A 23,845-nucleotide genomic window follows, 5' to 3' on the forward strand; every position below is an offset into this window, starting at 1 on the left:
TGTGCGTCAAAATTTTTGACGCACATTCGGCGCAAACAGAGAATAAATATGCCCCTTAGAGTCATCAGGGAAAACAGCATAAGCACCCAGTTTTGGATTATGATCCTGCTTGAGGGAACAAAGGTGGGCAAATTGTGAGTCATTGGCCTGCCCAGGGTGAAGCCAGACTGAAAATGCCTCACTAGGTCTACTAACAAGAAGGCTAGATGGTTGGCAATCAATTTGGCTAATATTATAGCATAACAATTGAGCAATGATAGTGGATGGTAAGATTCACAGTTCTTGGACAGTTGGCCTGGATTCAGTAGAGTTCTAGGCACTGCTTCAAGCAAAGACAGGGGAGCTCACCTTCAGTGCCTCTACATACATCACCAGTAAGTTAGGGGCAAGTACATCTGCATAGTGTTAATAAGATTTGGCAGGTGCCCATCCAAACCAGATAATTTACATTTAGGAAGCTCACCAATAACCACTTTGGTTTTATCTACACTAAGAGGTTGTGCGAGAAAAGAGGAGAAGCACATCACTGACCCAGCCCAGAATGATATCTTCCAAGTAATCAACTTTTGGGACATGGGGATGGGAGTTCGTTGATGGGCATAAATTGATAAAATATATAGAAAATGTCTGCAATATGCAAGGCATATCCTCTAGGAATGTTCCAGATTAATCTAATATTTTTGTTATTTCATTGAAGCTCAGGGGCGCCTTCTCATAACTGGCAGGGACTTGCCATGGCACTCATCTTCCTATATGCTCAGCCAGAGCATACCTAGCCTGATGCTTACACTCTCTATTCATCACCTCTTAAATTTGGAGAGTTTATCACTGATTTGTTTCTATACGAGGGTCTTATCTCCAGAGGGCAGTGTACCTTGAGTTGAAGCAGGACAGATGTGTCAGAAGGAATTTCAGAACTGTGGTTTGTTTTATGATACACATGCCTCTTATTGTGGAATTAAAGGCCTCCCATACTACCTCTGTGTTTTTCATCAAATCAAATCCAAAATTACCCACAAATGTTCTAGAATGTCAGTCCTCAATTCATCATAAAATATTCGAGCCAAAATGGCCTCAGTGTTTTTGTTCCAATTTTTACCAACTGGCATTGTCTCAAGGACTTTCAGACTCAGCAATACTGGTGAGTGATCTGAAAGTGTGTGAAATACGTCTCACTTCTGCCACCCAAAACAAAGCATCCTGTGTTACCAACTAGAAATCCAATCTAGATGACAAATTGTGAATTGTAGAACAAAAGGAGCCCTCATGGGTCAACAAGTGGTGATGTCTCCAGATGCCCATCTACTTGTGTTATCACAATATGGCTCATAGGTAACTGGCCAATGTGGTATTACCTCCATCAGCAGTCTGTGATCAGATGCAGACAAATTTTGCACTCCATATCAGATAGTGTAGCACTGTAGACAGCACCTTACTCAATAGATTATTGATTATTGTAGACTTTTTATTTTTTTTATTTTTTTAGGTTGTATGAGTTTCTTTATTCTTCTCAACAAACAGAAACACAGCCAACACGGTTTGCCTAGATCAGAGCTTCATCAGTGCTGCAACATGTGAAAAAACAAATAACTGCTGTTACTAATATTTACTAACATAGAAGCAATGGCATACTCAACACCTAAATATCAAAAATGGATAAAGCCTTCATACAGTATACAAAATAACTGTAAATACAAATATTGTTTTACCAGTCCAAAATCAGATATGTAGGTCTGTGGTTCACTAATTTCATCAAAGAGACAGTTCACATTAATCAAAAAGAAGCTTTGTCTAAACCTGAATCTTTACTTATGAGTTTAAATCCTTTATTTTCATGATGTTCGGGTGATTTAGATGCTATTAAGTTGATGATTTCTGCCATTATTCTTTGCAACATCTCCATGATACTAGTAAGAATCTTCCTCCTTTATTTTAAGAAGCTTGACTCACTTATTGCTACATTTGTATGGAAAGGAAAGCGATCCTGGGGCAGATTTAGGAAAAATGGTGTTACACCCAGTGCAGCGCCACTTTCCCTGTGCCCCATAGTGCCACCCCACACAACCATGGCTGTGCCGCATTCAAAATACGGTGCACCATGGCGCAGGGTAGGGGGCAATGGCGTTAACATTTTTGACACCATTGATGTACTGCTCAGGGCCAGCGCCAAAAATTTTGATGCCAACCCTGAACAGCACATAGGGGCACATTGTAAACAATGGTGTGCCCCCTTTCAACGCCTGCTCTGAGCAGGCATTAAAAATACCGCAGAAAATGGCACAAAGAAATCTTTTATGCGCAGGCATAATGTGGCACAAGGGGTTACAAAGTGGCGCAATGCATGCATTGTGACACTTTGTAAATATGGCGTGGCGACTTTGGCCTTGTAGGGCCACATTAGTGTAAAAAAATTATGCTAATGTGGTGCAAGGAGGTTCTAGGCCCTCTTAAATGTGGGCACCTTAATCTTTTTTTTTTATTTTTTTTATTTGCCTTTAAACCGAGACATGACATTTCCAAAGAGTTACACATAAGAATCACACCGTAGTGTCTCTGAGGGAAAAGGTACACATGTATATTTCTCAGTAAAGAAAACTCTCAAACCCCCCTCCCCTTCCCCCAACTCCCCTTATGGCACCCATCATCACTTTGAGCAGTCCCATAGATCTGTTCTTTTCTTTTCAATTCCCAATCAGTCATTGTAATCTCTCCATGAACGGCCGATGGTCCAATATCTCTCGTGTCTCTCGTGAATCCATATTCCTGTCTGAACTATATCTCTAGGGAATAGTATGTGATCCATTCCCCCCATATCTTTTGAAATTTCAGCAGGCATCCTCTGTTTATATATGTTGTTTTTTCCCAAATCATCCATGCCCTTTCTCCAGGCGCCTATTGTTGGACAACTTTCGGCTCCCCATAGTCGGGCTATATCTCTTTTGGCTACCATCAACCCAAGACCGCAGAACAAAAGCTTTCTTCGGGGCAGGTCTATGTCATTGGGTATGCCTAGTAGTATGTATTTGGGATCTAGGGGGATATACACGGTCAAAAACCCCAGCAAGTACTTCGATCACCTTGCTCCAAAACACCTTAATCTTGGGGCATTCCCATAACACATGAAAAAAGGATCCAACCCCACCACAGCCTCTGCTACAGTGTGGATGCCTGGCCCTCCCCATCAAGTGCAATTTTTGTGGGTCATAGTATATTCTGTGTAAAATCTTAAATTGTATCAGTCTGAGTCGTATCCTAATTGTGACCTCCCTTGGAAACATCAATGCAGTCTCCCAGTCTATGTCCTCCAGAGGTCCCATTTCCGTCTCCCACCTGGTGCGCAGGTTTAACAGTGTGTTTGGCATATTATTGTTTATAGTCTTGTATACTGGCAAAGTCACTTTCTCTGTTATCCTAGTCGATAGTAATCGGCCCTCCAAGGGGGAGCAGTCTCGGATATCCTGTCCCCGAAAGCCCTCTGCCATCCATGCGTGTCTCAGTCGTATATAGAGGAAGTATTGTGTTCTGCTTAGGTCGTATTCCACCTGGAGAGATTCAAAGGGCATAAGTTCCCCATTTTGCATCAAGTCCCCAAGTTTGGAAATTCCAATCCTATCCCAACCCTCCTAGTCCTCACGTTTCTTAATTTCTTTTAACCAACCTCCTTCCCATAGAGGGGTTTCCTTGGTGGGCCACCTATACCACCCCACCATTTTGTTAGCTCTTTTCCAGGCCATTAGGGTCACTTTCGTGGCTGGGGTGAGGTGCCGGATCCCCACCTTCTCATAAAGGAGTTGTCTACATGTCCTTCCCTCCCATTGTAGCCGTTCCAGACGGAATGTGGGGTGTTCGTCTATGGCGAATTACCAATCATTGACATTGATAAGATGTGCCGCCCAGTAGTATGCCTCTATGTCTGGTAGGGACAGACCCCCTACGTACTGATTACGCGGCAAGGTTTTAAGGGCTATTCGTGGGTGCTTCCCCTCCCACAGAAAATGTCGTATGTCTCCATCTATGTCTCTAAATTGGCCTGGGGGAATTTGGTAGTACATATTCTGTAGAACGTATAGGATCTTTGGTAAAGAAATCATTTTAACCATGGCCATCCTACCCATCAACGTCAGAGGTAATGTTTTCCATCTGTTAAATTCAGTGCTGCATTCTCTCACCACCCTCCCCAGGTTGCGGTCATGGCATCTGTCAGCCAGGTGCATGACATATATGCCTAAATATAGGAATCCCTCCTTTGTGCACTGCAGCCTCATCGGCAGTGGGGGCAAGTGAGCTCCCCCCTGTGGTGTGTAAGGGATCGATTTTTGCCAGTTAATGTGGTAGCCGGAATGTCTCCCGTATTCCTCAATCAAGAGAAACAATCGCAGGAGGGTCATCTCAGGGCGGGTGATGTAGAGGAGGACATCATCCGCATACAGGGAGATGCGCTCCTCTTCACTCTCATCTACTTTTAGTCTAAAGCCATATAAACCTGCAGAGTTCCTGATCTTGCACGCAAGAGACTCAAGGGTAAGGGCAAATAGCAGGGGAGATAATGGACATCCCTGTCTTGTGCCCCTCTCTATGGGAAACTCTGAGGAAAGGACTCCATTGACCCTCACCGTCGCCACCGGTTTCGTGTATAGCAGTTGCACCCACTCCACATACTTTGGGCAAAAACCGAATCGCTTTAGTGTCGCCTCTAGGAAGGGCCAGTGGACTGCATCAAAGGCCTTTTCCGTATACAGGGCTAGGAATAGGTGTGGCTCCAATCAATTCATAACTGTGGCTAACCATATATGCGCTCTTCTCAAATTATGTCTTGTGGACCTCTCCGGCATAAAGCCGGTCTGGTCCATGTGAACTAATGAAGAGATAAACCCTAAAATTCTGGTGGTCAATACAGTGGCCAGGACGTTTACCTCGACATTTAATAAGGATATCGGCCTGTATGAAGCACAGCTGCATTAAGCCTTCCCTCTTTGTGTACAACAGCAATCTCAGCCCTTCGTAAGTCTGGGGGGAGGACCTCCTGTATACGAGCCTCTAAATACATGTTTAGTAAGTGGGGAGCCAATACCTCTCTGAGGTTTTTAAAAATCTCTGCCAGGAAGCTGTTTGGTCTTGGTGCTTTGCCCGGTCTGAGCCGTGCCAGAGATGTCGAGATTTCTTCTATTGTGATTTCTCTCTCAAGTCCTTCTCGTCCCTCACTGTTGAGTACGGGGACATCTATCCTGTCTAGATATTCCGTAATACAGTCCCCATTTTCTAACGGTCTTGCCTTATAGAAGTCTCCATAATAGCAAGCAAATGTCTCAGCAATGTCTTTGTCGGCAGTTACTCTAACCCCGTCTTGGGTCACTATCTCTTGAACCCATCTAGCTTTTCTTTCTTTTTTCCCGAGCCAGTCAAGAAGCTTCCCGCTTTATCTCCAGTCTCGTACGATCTGTATTGGGTCGCCTGGAGGCTGGACAATGCCTCTTTTCCTGCTGTCTCTCTGTATTCCATCTTCGCTAGCTCTAACTGTCGAAGAAGTGTGGGTGTGGGCGTCAGTGTCACCTTCACTTCTAACTCCAGGAGCTTACTCTCCATATCGCTCAACTTTCTATTATCTCTTCGCCTTTTTTGAGCCACTAGGTTTTATGCGCTATCTCTAAGCACTGTCTTATAGGCTTCCCATAATATCACTGCGGAGCCCACTGACCCTACATTTTCCCTGAAGTACAGTTCGGTATGTATTTGTAGTCCTCTCTTCACTTCTTGATCTTGCAGGTCCCAAGCGTTCAGCCGCCAGCCCCTGCGTCCTCCAGCTTTCCCGCCTTTATTTACCAGCAGGGGAGAATGGTCTGAAAGCCCTCTCACGAGGTAGTCCGCCCCCTGTACCTTTCCCTTTTCTCCAGCTGGAGCGAAGATATAGTCCAAGCGGGAAAAAACCCTGTGTGCCCCTGAGAAATATGAGTATTTCCTTTCTGTAGGGTGCATCCTTCTCCATATATCTATCAATCCCAAGGAGGCCGAAAACTCATGTAATGGGGTAGCCTGACCTGTTGCCAATCTCTTTCCTGATTTATCCAGCTCTATATCCATCACATCATTGAAATCTCCTCCCAGTATGTGAAGAGATGCGGAGGATGCTAATAGGAGCCTTGCAATCTTGTCTAGTAGGGGGCCTTGTAGTCTCGGGGGGGCATATGCACTCACCAATAGTATCTCTCTCCGTCCCCAAGTGCCATTCAACTCCCACAAAGCGGCCATCCGCGTCTTCCCATTTTCGGGTGATCTTAAAGGGGGGGGTTAACGGATCAGAATTGCTACTCCTCTAGAACCGGATGTGTATCCCGCATGTGCAAGTACTATATAAGGACCCCTACTCAGAAAACCACACCTTGTACCTTTGAGGTGAGTCTCCTGGAGGAGCACTATGTCTGGCTTTTGCCTTTTAATGTACTGGGAGACTAGACCTTTTTTCACTCTGTCGCCAAGACCATTAACATTCCAGGAGAGTACACTAAAGCCTTTTTCATTCCCAAGCGATGTCATTCTATCTGCACTTCCGGGGCAATCTCCTGCAGTTAATCTTAGTGTCACCACTTATTGACCGACTGAAGCACCCGGGGCTGCAGCAGTGTAGTCTGGGGACATTCTCTGTCGTCACTTGATGCTCGTCTATTCGCGTCTGTGGATTTGCCATGTAACTTAGAAATAACCATTTAAAGTATAAATGTCTATACCTTAACACCCCTTCCACCCCACTCCCCACCTCCCTCTGGCCCCTGTGAGCGTGTTGCGGCATAGCCCTAGTCCACGAGAGACTGGAGGTCTGTAGCCCCCTCCCCCTTTCTACCCTCCCAACCGTATGAACTAGGTAAATTGTTCAAACCACCCTAATTCAAAGGGATGTAGACCTTTTACAAGTTTGGGGTAAGATCGAGACGTCTCACCACCTCGTTCAGTCTCAGTCTTGCACCTGCCCATCCAGACTCGAAGAATCCGGGCCTCTTGTTCCACCTCCATTCTATCAATAGCCTCCAACAATGGGTGTTGGGACTCCCTTCCCAAGCCCGTTCTATTCTCAGGCGTCTGTGGATTTGTCCCTTCTTGTCCACTTCGAGTCCAGGCTCCTACACTGCGGTTACCCTCCGAATCCGTAGTGTCCGCTCTCACATCCGCTCGCCTGGGGATCCGCCAGGGCGTGCTTCTTCCAGTTCTCTGTCTCCGTCTGCCTCTGCGTACCAGTAGGGACCATTCTTTAGGTCTTGCACCTTCTGCTGTCCTAGACGTCTTTTCAGGTTCTCCAGATCCCCCTCTGCCAAGTCGGGGTCTCTCTTCAATCCAGTCCCAGGCCTCCTCTGGAGACTGAAAAAAAAAGGATTTTCCCTGAAACAGTTTTTTAAGTTTGTCCAGGAAGAGGAGCATGTATCGAAGCTGGAGGCCTCAAAGCCGGGTCTTATCTGTGTCAAAGGCACGTCGCTGTATTTGCACCTCTCTTGTATAGTCCGGGAAGACTAGGATCTTTGTGTTCTCATACCTAACCTCTCCCATCTTGCGAACCTCCATTAGGATCATGTCTCTCTCTTGATAGTTAAGAAAACGGGCTATCACTGGCCTAGGGGGCGCGCATGGCGGGGGCCTCCCCCCCAAAGCCCTGTGAGCACGTTCTATTATGAAACATGTAGAGAACATTTCCAGCGGGATAACACGTGTGAGCCATTGATTTAGAAAACTGTTCATGTCAGTCCCTTCCACTCCTTCTGCAAATCCCACAAAGCGGAGGTTATTGCATCTTGCTCTATTTTTCACATCTTCCAATCACCACATTACGTCTTTATTGATGACTTTAATCTCTGCTACCTCCTTCCGTAGGTCCCTAACCATGTCTTCCATTTCTGAGATGCGAGTCTCCGCGGATGTGACCCTCTCTGCAACTTTGCGAAGGTCTTGTCGAAGGAGGGACACCTCCGAGTGCACCTCACCCATCCGTTCTTCCAGAGCTCCTCTTGATGCCTGTATTGTCGAGGGAAGCGCATTGTTGTCCGGAGCAGGCGTGGACTCCCCCGCGGACACCGGGGGGGTCACCACTTTTGTATATCTGTCCATTTTGCCATGCCGGGGCGGTTTGGGATCTTTATCTCGTGCCATCTGGGGTCTCCCAGAGCCCCGTCCAGGCTGCTGAGTTTCCAAAAGACCCAGGAGCCACAACAGGATCTCTTTTCTATTACCACCGTAAGCAGTTCCCGGCCGGGCTCAGGCCCAAGGGGGAGAGTCCGGCTCCCGGCCCACCACCGCCGCTGCAGGTCTCACATCTCTTCTCCACCTTCTGGGGCCGGCTCCGCTGGCCAAATCTTTGTATGGAATGCTTTTTCCCCCTTTAATTATGGCGGAGTTGCTTTATCTATTTTGTCTGCACCAGATATCAAGCGGCACACTTGTAGTTTCCCTTCTCCCCACCTCTGATCCAAGTTATAGGTGGCCCTCCTCGGCGCCCCTCGCATCATCCAGCATCGTTCAGCAATATTGTGTAGTTCGCGTAGTAGGCGGCAACAGGAGGGGATGCGCAGAGCACGTCCCTGCAGCACAGGCCACAGCCAGGTCTATCCCTGGGACAGCCATCTCCCTCCTAGTCCTTTATGCGGGACTTCCAGCCACCGGGCTCTCCGCTGCCCCGAGGGGACTCGGGCGGCCAGGCCTTTCGCTGGGACAGCCGTCTCCCTCCTGGTCCGGCCCGAGGTTCCTCTGTGCGGGACTCCCAGCCACCGGGCACTCCGCAACTCCAAGGGGACTCGTTTGTGTCTTCACTCCGGTCTCTCAGCCCCGGCAGCACCCAGGGCCGGCCGATCCGATGGGCGCAAGAACTCCCTCCGTGCCCCACTCAGTCCCGCGTCGGAGACCCCGCAACACTCAGGCTCTGGTCCCACTCAAGGAGCAGCCTGGGACCACGGGGCCTCTCCGGCCTAATCAGGGCCTCCGCACGGCCACGTTTAGGCTCGCGGTCTTGCTGCGCCTCCCCTACGGCGGTCACCTCCTTCACCAGGCCCAGTCCATTTACGCTCCCGCCGCATGGAGGGTGCGGCCGCGGCCCCCCAGGTCCCCGGCTCGGGATCCACAGTCCACCGGAGGGGGTCCAGAGGCAGAGGGAGCCCCCCAGTCCCCAGCAGCAGGTCTCAGAGGGATGAGGCAGGCAGTTAGGATCTTGTTTTCAGGAGGCCGTCTCGGAGCTCTTCGAGACGCGTCCGACTACGGCGCCATCTTGTATTATTGTAGACTTAAGCATCATATGGAGTAGAGCCACAACAGTTCACTATTGTGATGCAAATAGTGCCCATTTGCCCCAAAGTTTTACCAAACAACCCGGATCTTCACCATGCAAGCCCAAACCATGCAGAGGTATGCCTCTTATAGTAAGAAAGTGTGTCTCCTGCAGAAGGGCTATTTGTATGTAATGCCTGTATAGTGTGGTTAGTACTTGAGGGGGAAACAACATACCATCTGGCATCCCCTGGGCCTAGGCTATCTAAAGGCTGACTCGCTAGATGTCCAGAACAAGCATCATTGGCCACTGTATTGTGAACAACAAAGACAGAACTCCAACTAATACTCTACTCCTATTCCACCCACTCTGGTGGGCCAAACCCACCAGGAGATCATCCCTAACCACCCAACCAAATGAAAAAAGCATCCTTGTGAGCTGGAGCAGCTGTAAACAAATGTGGTTTGTCTTACATAATGAAGACAATAAATGGTGTGACCTTTATGAAATTTGAGGAAGTTTGGGGGAAATTATCACTCACTGGCAGAGCTTCAGCAATGAGTGTAGGCTTTAATACTGACAGTGAGCACTTACACTTAAAGACAGATCACACAGCTAGTTTCTCTAGAAAGTTTGAGGACTTTTATGGTATTTGAAAAGTATGTTGCTTTCCATCGCAGGTCACTTCCAGCCAAGAGGGCCACAACATAGCATAGGCTACAGTTATCAGTTTTTCACACAGCACCCGAGCGTTCTGTGTTCTGCCAAGAGCAGTACTGTAGTTCAAATTCACAAGACAAAGTGAGCTGGTGAGGGAGATGAGGCACCAACAAGACCCTGTTTCTGCATGCAATTGTGATCAAGCGAGGACAGGCTCCAAACATGGAGCTAGGGCATGACCCATGACCAAAACTCCACTTCTATTGTCACTGTGGAGATTAGAGCATTGGCTGGGTCTGAGTCTCATGCATTGTTGGTAGGGGGACATGTTGTAATTGATAAGTCTGGAAGGGAGTCCCATGTTAGCGCAAAGCTTCCTCCAATATAATGGGAAGGAGCACAATCTGACTCAGGCTACGATGAGACCTGCTACTTCAGATGGGAGCAGTGTGGTGGACAGCCATGTCCCAATAGATGCCAATCCACATAGGACTACACAACTCCCAGGACATTGGTGCAGAACATAAGCTTGATCTAGGTCGTATGGATACTCCAGGGTGAGATTTGATCACTGCCTCCATTAGCAAGTCCTGCCTACATCACAAATGGTCTCCTGACCACTTGTGAGAGGGCTCGAGTAGACCCGAACCACATGAAGGTGTTCCTCTCAAAGAAGGGGGTTGGGCAGTGATTAGAACTCTAGGGGTATGCTACCCGCCACAGGTCGGAAGAGCCCCCACACAGTCCCACACCTCCAGACAGGGTAGCTCCAGTCAAACCACCTGGTACACTGAAAGCCAAACACGGTCACTGGCTCTATCCAGGCCAGCACAGAGACTGTCACGATTCAACAGATGGAGTTGAATAAGGTGCAGCGGGGCCAAGAGGCAAGGAGCAGTTGAGTGAGATGCCAGGCCCTGCCACTGATGACTGATGCCTCTCAGAGGCTGACAGAGAGTATTTGGATTCACTGTCTGTGAACATTTGAGGTCATGAATGCTATCTTCTTCCCCCTTACACTCTCACTCCCCATCCCTTGATAACACAGTAAAAACTGACTTTGAACTAGCAGATCTTTATAGGAGGTTGAGGTCTACATATCCTTCCCCTGACACTGCAGATTTAGCTAGTGAACCCAGCTGGGTGGATCCCTTATTCTACAATCTCAATAATCTCCCATGAATTACTCCACAGACTGTAGATGCATTATATATGTGTAATATTTCTTTTCAGGGGCCTTCCCAGATTGGAGGGAGGTCAGATATCTGGGACCATATGTTGATGACTAAGGGGGTAATTTATACATCTGTGTCAAGGATACTCCATTGTAAAGACAACAGAGTTTCCGTACCACGATTGTGATGATTTACCCACCAAATTTAGAAGCGGGTAGATCTTTGGTGTAACCTATGCAGAAACGATTCCATCTCAACCAAGGTGAATCCCCCACCAACAGAGTCTGACTTCTATGCCCAACCACCTAATTTAGATGGGTACACTCACTGCCTGTCACTGCCAGGAACACCCGGGTGGTGAGGGGCAGTCAAAACTGTCTAATTCCACTCTAAAAGGGAGATAACTCCCATGAAAAAGGGGTGCCTTCTCACTTCACTTCCACTTTGGTCCTCTAACATTTAATTAGCTTCTATCTTTTTCAGCATAACCTGATTCTGTTATTGACTTCTCTCATCATGTAAATTAAGTCCAGGCTTTACCCTGACAGCCATGTCAGCCATGCCACATACTCTCACACATGCACAACAAGTTGATAAAGTCTGGGCATGTGGTAATTTTAAACCTGGAAGGAGAGTTTTTGTTGTTGTTGTTTACCTCTTTTTTTATGTTTCAGGAGCACTGACAGTAGGGGGCCCACCTTTTATTAGACAGATATCTTCTGTTACCATGAGTGGTCTTTTTCCATTCATATCCATATGTGTAGGACGCTAGCCTGGCTTGCAGTGGGTCTCAATGGTACTTACACCTTGTCCAGGTATACCTTATTAGTAGAGTAGTAGTGTTCTAGCAGCTTAGACTGATAGAGGTAGCTATAGCAGAGCAGCCAAGGCTGAACTAGGAGACATGCAAAGCTCATGCTATATCATATAGGTACTATATCATGAGAATGACAATACTCAGAGTCACTAAAAGTAAAGGTACTTTATTTTAGTGACAATGTGCCAAAAATATCTCAGAGGATATACTCCCTTAGGAGGTAAGTAAAATACACACAATTACACAACAAACCAAATCAGGTAAGTAAAAGAGTCAGAAAGTAGTGCAAACACTATAGAATACAATAGGATGCAATAGGCCTAGGGGCAACACAAACCATATACTAAGAAAGTGGAATGCGAACCACAAATGGACCCCTAGGCTAGTGTAGTGTGTAGAGGGTCACTGGGAGTGTAAGAAAACACTAAGGGTGTCCAAGATACCCCACCCCAAGACCCTGGAAATTAGGAGTAAGGTATTACTATTTCCCTAGAAACACACTAAAGTCGTGATAAAGGATTTTGCAAATACCACAATAGACTGCAAAGCACTGAAGACGGATTCCTGGACCTGAAGACCTGCAAAGGAAGGGGACCAAGTCCAAGAGTCACTAAAGTGTCCAGGGGGGGCAGAAGCCTACTAAACCCCAGATGAAGGTGCAAAATTGCTGCCTCTAGATGGAAGAAGCTGAAGATTCTACAACAACGAAAGGAGGTAGGAACTTCTCCTTTGTGCAGAAGATATCCCACGGTGTGCTGGAGGATGCAGAGTTGTTTCCTTGGCAAAATACCACAAACAAGCCTTGCTAGCTGCAAGAGTTGCGGTTGGAGAAAAAGGGTGCTGCCCAGGCCCAGGAAGGACAAGATGTCGCCACTTGGGAGAGGAGACAGAGAGGGCCCTCAGCAATGCAGAGATCCCATGCACAAGCAGGAAACACCGCAGAGGTCCTTGAACATGGGTTCAAGAAGACTGAACACAGTGGTCATCTCAATACTGCGAAAGGAGGTCCCACGACACTGGAGATCAACTCAGGGAGCTCAGCATCGCAGGACGGAGTGCTGTGGACCTAGGCTTGGCTGTGTGTTTGCAGGATTTCTTGGAAATGTGCACAGAAGCCTTTGTAGCTGCCAAACACGTGGAGCGCAGGATTACTGTCTGGGGAGGGGAAGCAAGGACATACCTCCTCCAAATTCAGAAAGTTGGACCACTTGACAGTCTGGGTCACTTGGGTCCACTACCTGTGTTCCAGGGGCCATGCTCATCAGGTTGAGAGGGGTCCCAGAATACTGGTGAAGCTGAAGTTTTGTGCCTGCTGAAGTAGGGGGAAGATTCCGTCGACCCACAGGAGATTTCTTCGTGGCTTCCAGTGCAGGGTGAAGGCAGGCAGCCCCCAGAGCATGCACCACCAGGAAACAGTTGAGGAAGCCGGCAGGATAAGGCGCTACAATGTTGTTGGTAGTCTTCTTACTACTTTGTTGCAGTTCTGCAGGTGTCCTGGAGCAGTCAGCGGTCGATCCTTGGCAGAAGTCGAAGAGAGAGGTGCAGAGGAACTGTGGTGACTTCTTGCAAGTCGGTATCTGAGGAAAAGCCCACTGGAGAGAACCTAAATAGGCCTCAGAGGAGGATTGGCCACCTAGTCAGGTAAGCACCTATCAGGAGGAGTCTCTGACATCACCTGCAGGCACTGGCCACTCAGAGGTCTCCAGAGTGCCCTCACACCTCTGGAAACAAGATGGCAGAGGTCTGGGACAAACTGGAGGAGCTCTGGGCACCTCCCCTTGGGAGGTGCAGGTCAGGGGAGTGGTCACTCCCTTTTCCTTTGTCCAGTTTAATGCCAGAGCAGGGGCTGGGGGTTCCCTGAACCGGTGTAGACTGGCTTATGCAAGGAGGGCACCATCTATGCCCTTCAAAGCATTTTCAGAGGCTGGGAGAGGATACCCCTGTCAAGCATTTAACACCTATTTCGAAAGGGAGAGGGTGCAACACCCTCTCTCAGAGGTAATTCTTTGTTCTGCCTTCCTGGGACTGGGCTGCCCAGCCCGCAGGAGGGCAGAACCCTGTCTGTGGGGTGGCAGCAGCGGTAGCTGCAGAGAAACCCCAGAGAGCTGGTTTGGCAGTACCCAGGGTCCATAGTGGAGCCCCGGGATGCATGGAATTGGCTCCCCAATACCAGATTTGGCATGGGGGGACCATTCCATGATCTTAGACATGTTACATGGCCATGTTCGGAGTTACCATTGTGAAGCTACATGTAGGTATTGACCTACATGTAGTGCACGTGTGTAATGGTGTTCTTGCACTCACAAAGTCCGGGGAAATGGCCCTGAAATATGTGGGGGCACCTTTGCTAGTGCAAGGGTGTCCTCACACTTGGTAACATTGCACCTAACCTTCATCAAGTGAAGGTTAGACATATAGGTGACTTATAGGTTAATTAAGTGCAGTGACTATTCACTCAGGCTGCAATGGCAGTCCTGTGTAAAGGTTTGTCTGAGCTCCCTATGGGTGACAAAAGAAATGCTGCAACCCATAGGGATCTCCTGGAACCCCAATACCCTGGCTACCTAGGTACCATATACTAGGGAATTATAAGGGTGTTCCAGTGTGCCAATTGAAATTGGTAAAAGTGGTCACTAGCCTAAAGTGACAGATTTAAAGGCAGAGAGAGCATAAGCACTGAGGTTCTGATTAGCAGAGCCTCAGTGACACAGTTAGTCACTACACAGGTATACACATTCAGGCCACAAACTATGAGCACTGGGGTCCTGGCTAGCAGGATCCCAGTGAGACAGGCAAAAACAAACTGACATACATGTATAAATGGGGGTGACATGCCAGGCAAGATGGTACTTTCCTACAATATGTAAACCAAGCCAATGTTTGGTCACTCACAATAACCTGACACTTGCAGTTTTAGGTGTTTCCTGACACGAACCGTTTTAAGACTATATACAATTTCCCAACTTTGAATGCCCAAGGACTAGGCCACTCTGCCAAGAGATACCAGGCATATTCAGTGCCACTGAATTATGTGGCAGGAGAGGGACAAATTATGCTGCAGGGTTGAGTAAATTATGAGACATGAAAAGGCAAATTATGTATGTATTTGGTAAATTATTAGTATCAGCTTAAGACTCAAATATAGCATTAATCAACAGAAAGGAGACCAGTTGACCTTAACAAAGGGCCTTTCACTTCGCTGCAACATGACTCGCTACATTTTTATTGAACACTTTTTTTGCTGAAATCCACAGATTATGCAGCAGAAAATGGATTATGCGGCAAATGCAGCAAAACTATATTGATGTGAAAATCGCTGGGGCTGCAAAATTGCATAACTCCAGTGACCCTGCGTAAATTTGTTCATAAGATGGAGTGGGATTCACTTTGCAATTTTTCCAGACATCCATTTAAACAAACCCAAAAGTTTGAAGCTCAGGCACAGATGGAAAGGCTAAATAATTTGCACCATATATTCAGCATCTGCAAGAGGCATCTTGTTATGGGTGAAACTTGGTGTTCCATTTGTCCAGGTTATACAAAGGACTGATCCCTAGGTTAGATATGTTTCTGTCTCACCTTTGCTTGATAGTAGGGAACTTCATGTGTTAGACCTGTATGCCCCAAATCAAAGTCAGATCAGATTGCTTTTTCGACTTTAAGTCCATTGTGGTGGCATCAGTTGATCACAAGCCTCTTCTCTTAGTGGGGAAGTTCAACACGGTCCCTGAATTTGACCTCAACAGTTCACATTCCCCATTGCCCGAGGCCCAGACCTGAAAGACAACAGAGGCCCTCGCTAATTGGTTAACAAATTGGGCGTTGGTAGAACTTTGAAGGGAAGTTTATCTCACTATCAGGAAATACTCTGTGCTCTATACACATGCATACCCTGTTTTTTGCCATGTGGCAAATACCCAACTTGGTCCATGATGTTGCATATTTTGCTAAATGGTATATGATCACAAGCTACTGTTGTTGATGTTAGAGTGGAGCACAAATTGACATCATTCCCACTTAATGTTTTCTAAATTCAGACTTACAAGACACTGTCTCAAAGCATTCTATTGGCATGGCAACCCCTGCCTTTTGTATGTGAATTCAGGCTCCATTAATGACACAACCACAATTGTGAATTCTTCAAGGTCTATATCAGAGTTACTTGTATGAGAACTTCTGCAGGGATTCGTAAAACACTTCACATGCCGTTACGAACCTTAGAGACTGAACAACAGCTTCCTTGCTCACTCAATGGCACTGCTCTTCTTAACAAATGGCACTTACACTCAAAGACTCATGTCAGATTGATTCCTCCAGACTATAACAAATATGTAATCTTGGTACATTCAGAGGGAGATAAGGTGTAAGCCTGGCTATCTCATCCACAACTTCCCATACACCCATATTAGTGACTAGACACCTTTGGATACACATTCTGGGGTCTCGGTTGGCTATTAACTTGAGGTTTGCTTCTTATTATGAAAGGCTATGTACCATGGATATGATACTTGCTTGAGAGCAACATGGACGCTATATACAACTCACTATTCTAATGTTATCTTAATTTGAACAGAGATGATTCCTCTACCTCGCAGCTTACACCCTCATTAATCAAAATGAATGAAGCAGTAAATGACTTAGCTACTGGTAAGCTATCTGGTATTGACTACCTACTTGTGAAATTTTGCAGAGCCTATCAATCAATACAGGTGCCCCATTTGCTCTAATTGTATTTTGCAGCCCATGACATAGACATGCTTCCCTCATCACTAAAGAGGCAATCATCATGATGTTACCATAACTGGGAAGGACTGATTAAACCTGCCCTCTTATTGCCCCCCGATCCATACTAAATTTGGACACAAGATTTTGGCTAAAGTCCTTTTTGATAGACTGCCATTAGTTTTACTGCATTTTATCCACACTGACCAGAGTAGTTTTCTTCCAAAGCATAATACTTTCACTAATCTATGTAGGCTTTTCCATGTTTTAGACCAAACACTTGTAAGCAAGCTAATGCACTAGGAAAGGCACCCGCTCATTTGATTGGAACTATTTTTTTCATGTCCTGAAAGATGTGGGATTTGGTCATACAGTCCTCTTATTGGTTAGACTCTTGTGTAGGGCCCCTACATCCCGTATTACAATTTCTAACTGACATCTCACCTAATTACAATTTATTGTTGGTCTAGACAAGGATGCCCCTTGTCCCAATTGGTATTGTCTTTGGTGATGGAGGCTTTGCTAGACATATGAGACAGTAGGGTGGTCATATTGGTCTAAACCTACAGAGATAAACTCCCATCATCTCGCTATACTCAAATGATTTGTTACTGTTCATCTGGGATGTGCAGATTCGTCTTCCAGTGACCCTACAGGCACTTGAGGACTTTGGCAGAGTATCTGGCTTAACCACGAACAAAACAAAGTCATATATTTTCCCCTTTAATGGATCTCATAGCATAAACAACTGATGAATTATTTACTGGGGGACTTCAAAATCTCCCTACAATCAATAAGATATAAATGAGTGGCTTTTTCCAGACAGCACCTGAACATAATTTCATGTAACCTGTTTCGGGCTTTAGCAAATGCAAGACCCTCTTCAGGCTTTTGGAAAAGCAACCTCCCTCATTTCTGCTTGGAGTTGTGGTGCATAGAAGGATTCTTCTACTCCAACTGCTGTACTACTTCTCCACTTTGCCGGTGATATTTACAAACCTCTTTTTTCAAGAGCTTGAGAGAATGTTAGGTGACTTGATTTGGGGAAATGGCAGACATTAAATTATTTTGTCAATTGTACCTGCCCACTGAGGTGGAAGGCCTTAGTGTTCTTGAATTTGAGACATACTATAAAGCAGCACTCCCATGGGTAACCTTGTTGCTGATGTCATCATATGCATTTGAATTGCATTACATTCCCCTATACTAAAGGGTAGGTCAATTGCAGAGCACCAACCCATGAAAATATTTTTTGCCTAATGGTGGCAGCTAGTTACAATTGGTGTAGATGTACTAAAAAAAAAAAAAATCTTTCTATGGCCAAGAGCTTCCAATTTGGGCTTCTTTATACTTTCTGGTTCATTTGAAAATTTATTGTTGTATATCACACTTTATATGCTCTTTACTACCATATTTTGTTGTAATGGAAAACAAAAAACAAAAACAAAAACCCTCCTAGTGGATGGCCTAGCATCAAGTCACAAAAGATGCCCAAACCAAGTTTTGATTTTTTAGAGAGGGGCTCTTACCTGTACTGATCCTGAACTCAGGATCTCAAAGACTTCATTGAATAAGTGGAGCAAATGCTGAATCTTTGGATTATCATATTCAAATCGAGTATGGAAGACAATGGAGCAGATGACATTTGAGACCGCCAAGTTGAAAATTAGTTGAGGGTTAAATGGTGACTCTGAAAGAAGAAATAAAAAAAATCAATTGAAACCAAAACACAGAATTTTCTGTACGTTGGATAATAAGATGAGTTACAAAGGCACAGACTTGCAGAGATGCATTGCAGTGTAGAAAAGACAAGAAATACATGTGATTGAAGCAGTAGAAGCAGCAGAATCTCATAATATGTGGAGAGTGAATGTAGTTACTTTATCAAACATGAACCAGTAGGAAAGGAAAAAAAACGAAATGGTCCTCACCCATTTCTTACAGATGTTATTATAAGTAGCGTTCTTCATTCCTCTGCTCTCTTTTTGAGGCTAATTAAAAAAGCAGACAGAATCTTATGTTTGGATTTTTGATGATGTATCCTTTTGCGCCAAGATCTGAGTCATTAAACTTGGAAATATATGACTTTAATAAATTTACACCGGGTACCACTGAACGTATGCGACGGCTTATTCCATTCAGGAAGACAATGATCCTCATAAGGTTCAGGGTTTCAGTGTATTGGCCCTTTTATTCCCAAATCAATATTTTCTCCACACAGAATATATTTTTTCATTAAATGCAGCTATGCTGCTTTCTGCAAACCCACTATTTAAACAATCTTACTCCTACTGTTTGCACTAATATATCTTTGGTGGGAAATCTTCTGGCAAACGTTTATAAAGAAAATCTAAATTTTGATTTGGTCGTATTTTTAAAGATGTACTGTGACCATGATAGCACTGTTTACAGGGATATGCCGAGTAATGTCAACTCTGCCCACAATATTTTGAGGATGAGCCAAAAATATTCTAGGGATAGCCATAATGTTCTCAAAAATATCCAATATTTGTTAAACCTGGGCAACTAGTATGTCCATTTGATAATCAACCAAGAACGCCTAAAAGTTGTTAAAGGTAGCCCATTATTATGCCAGGGATAACCCACATGTTGTCAAAAATGGCCACACTACAGTATAAATTGAAGATAGGCCACTTTTATAGAGGGCAAGCTACAACGTTTTAAGAGTATGCATAATATATCAAGGATAGGGCACCAAAATTAGGCATAACCAACGTCAAATATAATGCAACAGTGCACAAGGAAAGCCAAATGGCCACAATATTTCAGGATAAAGAAATTGAGGCAAAACCCACTAACCCTTTGACCTGGGTAAATAAACAATAATAATGATACGTGGTCAAACAAGGGGAAAGTAAACCTAGAATTCCACTGTAAATTATTTAAAATTATCATATTCAATGCATCCAGTCTCCTTGGATTAATTTAAGTTTTTTATTTCTTTTACAAACTCAATTAATGTCATCTAAAAACCCCAACATACAATATTTCTCATTAAAGAATGCATAGCAATATGTGCTCATATATTGATAAACATGGTGAAAGTGAATATTGTGAACAAAGTGATGGTGTTATATACAGGGAACCCAGGATAACCCACCACCCCAACAACAACAGGGACATGGGGGCAGTGGTAGTGGGCACACAGTTCAGGGGACAAAGGCCCAGGAACACAGGGGGACTGGGAGGGCTGCTGTGCGACAGGGGGAGGACAGGCCCAGGGAACCCACTCTCCACGAGGCCCTCTCCAACATCATGGGAGCCTACCACCATTCCCAGGAGACGATGGCAACGGTACTGGACAAGTTTCAGGAGACCCAGCGGCTGCAGGAGGAACAGTATTTGGGCTTCAGGGAGGAACTCAAATCCATCAATTCCACCCTGAGCACCATTGTAGGGGTGCTGAAGGAACTCGTCAACACCAGGAGGGACACTGTGGCACAACAAGGTGCCCCTGACACTAGCCTGGACGATGAACTGCCCACCACCTCTGCCGGCGCTGGTGAACAGGAGGCACTGCCACAGGACCACCACACCAGCACCCCACCCCCTGCAGAGGGAGAACCACCCCGAAAGCAGTCTCAAGACACTACCTTGCGGTACAGAGGACTGGCGGCGGACCCCCATCTCCTCCCCCACAACTAACAACATGGGAGGAGCAGGTCTTGGCTATTCTGCATCCTGAGGGCCTCGCAGGAGTAGCTGGAGGAATGGACTCTGGTAAGTCAAATCTTTACTATTACATCCCCCACCCTACCAGCATGCCATCACATACCCCCACCCTCGCCCTCACCCCCATCACTCCTACTCCTCACACATGTCCCAATATCACAAACCACCCATCCCAACACCAAGCCCTGCATGCAACACCAAAGCATGGACACCCATCACCAAAGCATGGCCACTGCACATACCCATACACCCCCCTAAACCATCATCACACAAGGTCCTACACAGGAATGCAAGCACTGGGGTACACGGTCACCCACCCATTGCACACCATGGCACATACAGATGCAATAATCATGCCTTTACACCCCTGAAGGACCCGTACCCAACCTCACCGGACAGGAGGGTCCAGATATGTCCATTCCACCCACAGAAGAGGCCCACATTGATGACAGCAGCTCTGTCCAACTGGATCTAGACTACCAGCGCGGCCCATCTGGGACCTCTGGACAGTCGGTTCCCCTCACACTGGCACAGGGCACTACAGAGCTTGCCCCCTTTGGAAACAACAGCACAGCACCCACCCAGCGGGCCCATATCTCTGTCTCCAGTACAAGTCAAGCAGAAGTGTGTCCACCACTACAGGGAACCCAGGATAACCCACCACCCCAACAACAACAGGGACATGGGGGCAGTGGTAGTGGGCACACAGTTCAGGGGACAAAGGCCCAGGAACACAGGGGAACTGGGAGGGCTGCTGTGCGACAGGGGGAGGACAGGCCCAGGGAACCCACTCTCCATGAGGCCCTCTCCAATATCATGGGAGCCTACCACCATTCCCAGGAGACGATGGCAACGGTACTTTACAAGTTTCAGGAGACCCAGCGGCTGCAGGAGGAACAGTATTTGGGCTTCAGGGAGGAACTCAAATCCATCAATTCCACCCTGAGCACCATTGTAGGGGTGCTGAAGGAACTCGTCAACACCAGGAGGGACACTGTGGCACAACAAGGTGCCCCTGACACTAGCCTGGACGATGAACTGCCCACCACCTCTGCCGGCGCTGGTGAACAGGAGGCACCGCCACAGGACCACCACACCAGCACCCCACCCCCTGCAGAGGGAGAACCACCCCGAAAGCAGTCCCTGAGATCCAGGACAAAGACAGAGAACGATGCCAAGACCCCTGCCAAGAAATGAGACCACCCTGATTGTCATCCTTTTGTCCCACCTTGTCACCCTGTCCATCGTTAAACTGCCCCAGCTCCACTTCCTATGCCCCTTTGGACAATGCACCTGTGAGTCTAATAGACTGGACTCTGCCATGGACATTCCTCCACCATCACCCCTCACCATTTTACAACCCCCTCCAATATTGAGCACTTAAATAAACACCCTTAAAGCACAAAACAACCAGGAGTCTTTCTGTGATTTCGAAATAGTGTATTAGCAATTACAGTGGCAAAATGCTCTTTCAAATGTAATGTCAACATACCTATGTCACACAGCTCTAGTCCATGAGGAAACAAAGCAGATGTCACACTGTGGGACCCACATCTGTGAAATCGTAAGGGAAAGTGACATCTGAGTGACCATACACTGGGTGAAAATGACAGACAGTAGAGAGGTAGTAGATTAAAATCTGATGTATCAGGCAGTGTTGTCTTCTTACCTGTGTCTCACTGGAAGTATTGCAGGATCATCGTGTTCCTGCTGTCGATGTCCTCTTCTTCTGCTTCCTCGTCTTCACTGTCCACAGGCTCCACAGCTGCCACAACACCTCCATCTGGACCATCCTCCTGCAGAAAAGGCACCTGGCATCGCAAAGCCAAGTTGTGAAACATACAGCAGGCCACGATGATCTGGCACACCTTCTTTGGTGAGTAGAATAGGGAACCACCTGTCATATGGAGGCACCAGAACCTTTGCTTCAGGAGGCCGAAGGTCCGCTCTATAATCCTCCTAGTTCGCCCATGGGCCTCATTGAAGCGTTCCTCTGCCCTTGTCCTGCGATTCCTCACTGTGGTCAGTAGCCATGACAGATTAGGGTAACAAGAGTCACCTGCAAACAGCGAGGGACAACTGTTAGACACACACTGACTCATAGGGACATCCACAGACCCAGACAACTATTCCCACTGATTTGGGTCCAGGTGCTCACCTAATAGCCACACCCGGTGCCTCTGGAGTTGCCCCATCACATAAGGGATGCTGCTATTCTGCAGGATGTAAGCGTCATGCACTGAGCCAGGGAATTTTGCATTAACATGGGAGACGTGCTGGTCTGCCAAACACACCATCTGCACATTCATCGAATGGTAACTCTTCCGGTTTCTGTACACCTATTCACTCCTGCGTGGGGGGACCAACGCCACATGTGTCCCATCAATGGCACCTATGATGTTGGGGATATGTCCCAGGTCATAGAAGTCGCCTTTCACTGTAGGCAAATCCTCCACCTGAGGGAAAACGATGTAGCTCCGCATGTGTTTCAGCAGGGCAGACAACACTCTGGACAACACGCTGGAAAACATAGGCTGGGACATCCCTGATGCTATGGCCACTGTTGTTTGAAATTACCCACATGCTAGGAAATGGAGTACTGACAGCACCTGCACTTGAGTGGGGATTCCTGTGGGATGGCGGATAGCTGACATCAGGTCTGGCTCCAACTGGGCACACAGTTCCTGGATTGTGGCACGATCAAGCCTGTAGGTGATGATCACATGTCTTTCCTCCATTGTCGATAGGTCCACCAGCGGTCTGTACACCGGACGATGCCGCCATCTCCTCACATGCCCCAGCGGACAGTGCCTATGGAGGAGAGCAGCGAGAAGAGAGTCAACCAACTCTGAGGTACGTAAACACACCTTACTCTGAAAATATTCATAAATCGAAATTTGCCTTTATGAGTGGTTAGGCAAGGCCTAGGTATGTGTGACGCAGTCAAAAATAAAGCCATGTGGGCCCCTGAAATGTCGGCTGCCTGACCTGTAAGGTGGGACAAGGGGATATGAGGTAACTGCGCTGGCGTTCTACACCGTCGAGGTAGGCGGTTGAAGACCGCTGTGCAATTCTGCATTGGTTAACATTGGACCCTATGGGTCCCAGGAGCCAATGACGATGTACGTTGGCGGCGACGGTACGCACTGCCGCGGACGTGACTGCCATTTTCTCTCTGTTCAATCACTCGATTCCTGATCTTCGACAGGAGAGGACCTACACTACAAGTGCTGCTGTGACCTCAGTCTGGAAGAGACAATGGCTTGTGTGTCTGGGGAAAGAGCCCCTGCCTTCAGCACGGAGGAGTTGGAGAAACTCGTGGATAGGATCCTGTGAGAAAGTAGCCTCTTTCTAGCCTTGTTACCCCCACTTTTGGCCTGTTTGTGAGTATATGTCAGGGTGTTTTCACTGTCTCACTGGGATCCTGCTAGCCAGGGCCCAGTGCTCATAGTGAAAACCCTATGTTGTCAGTATGTTTGTTATGTGTCACTGGGACCCTGCTAGCCAGGACCCCAGTGCTCATAAGTTTGTGGCCTATAT

At 46.9% G+C, this 23,845-nt stretch overlaps 1 protein-coding gene across 1 annotated transcript in view; it reads right to left on the reverse strand.

Annotated features, from left to right (window-relative positions):
- The window catches only part of LOC138259682 (cytochrome P450 2G1-like), an 855,404-nt gene that overhangs the window by 454,955 nt on the left and 376,604 nt on the right, over nucleotides 1-23,845 (reverse strand). Inside the window, exon 4 of the mRNA XM_069207565.1 lies at nucleotides 18,142-18,302. Within this exon, the coding sequence (XP_069063666.1) occupies nucleotides 18,142-18,302 (161 nt within the window). The remainder of the gene's footprint in view (nucleotides 1-18,141; nucleotides 18,303-23,845) is intronic.

This window comes from Pleurodeles waltl, chromosome 9, assembly GCF_031143425.1.
Source record: "Pleurodeles waltl isolate 20211129_DDA chromosome 9, aPleWal1.hap1.20221129, whole genome shotgun sequence".
Classification (NCBI taxonomy): Eukaryota; Metazoa; Chordata; class Amphibia; order Caudata; family Salamandridae; genus Pleurodeles; species Pleurodeles waltl.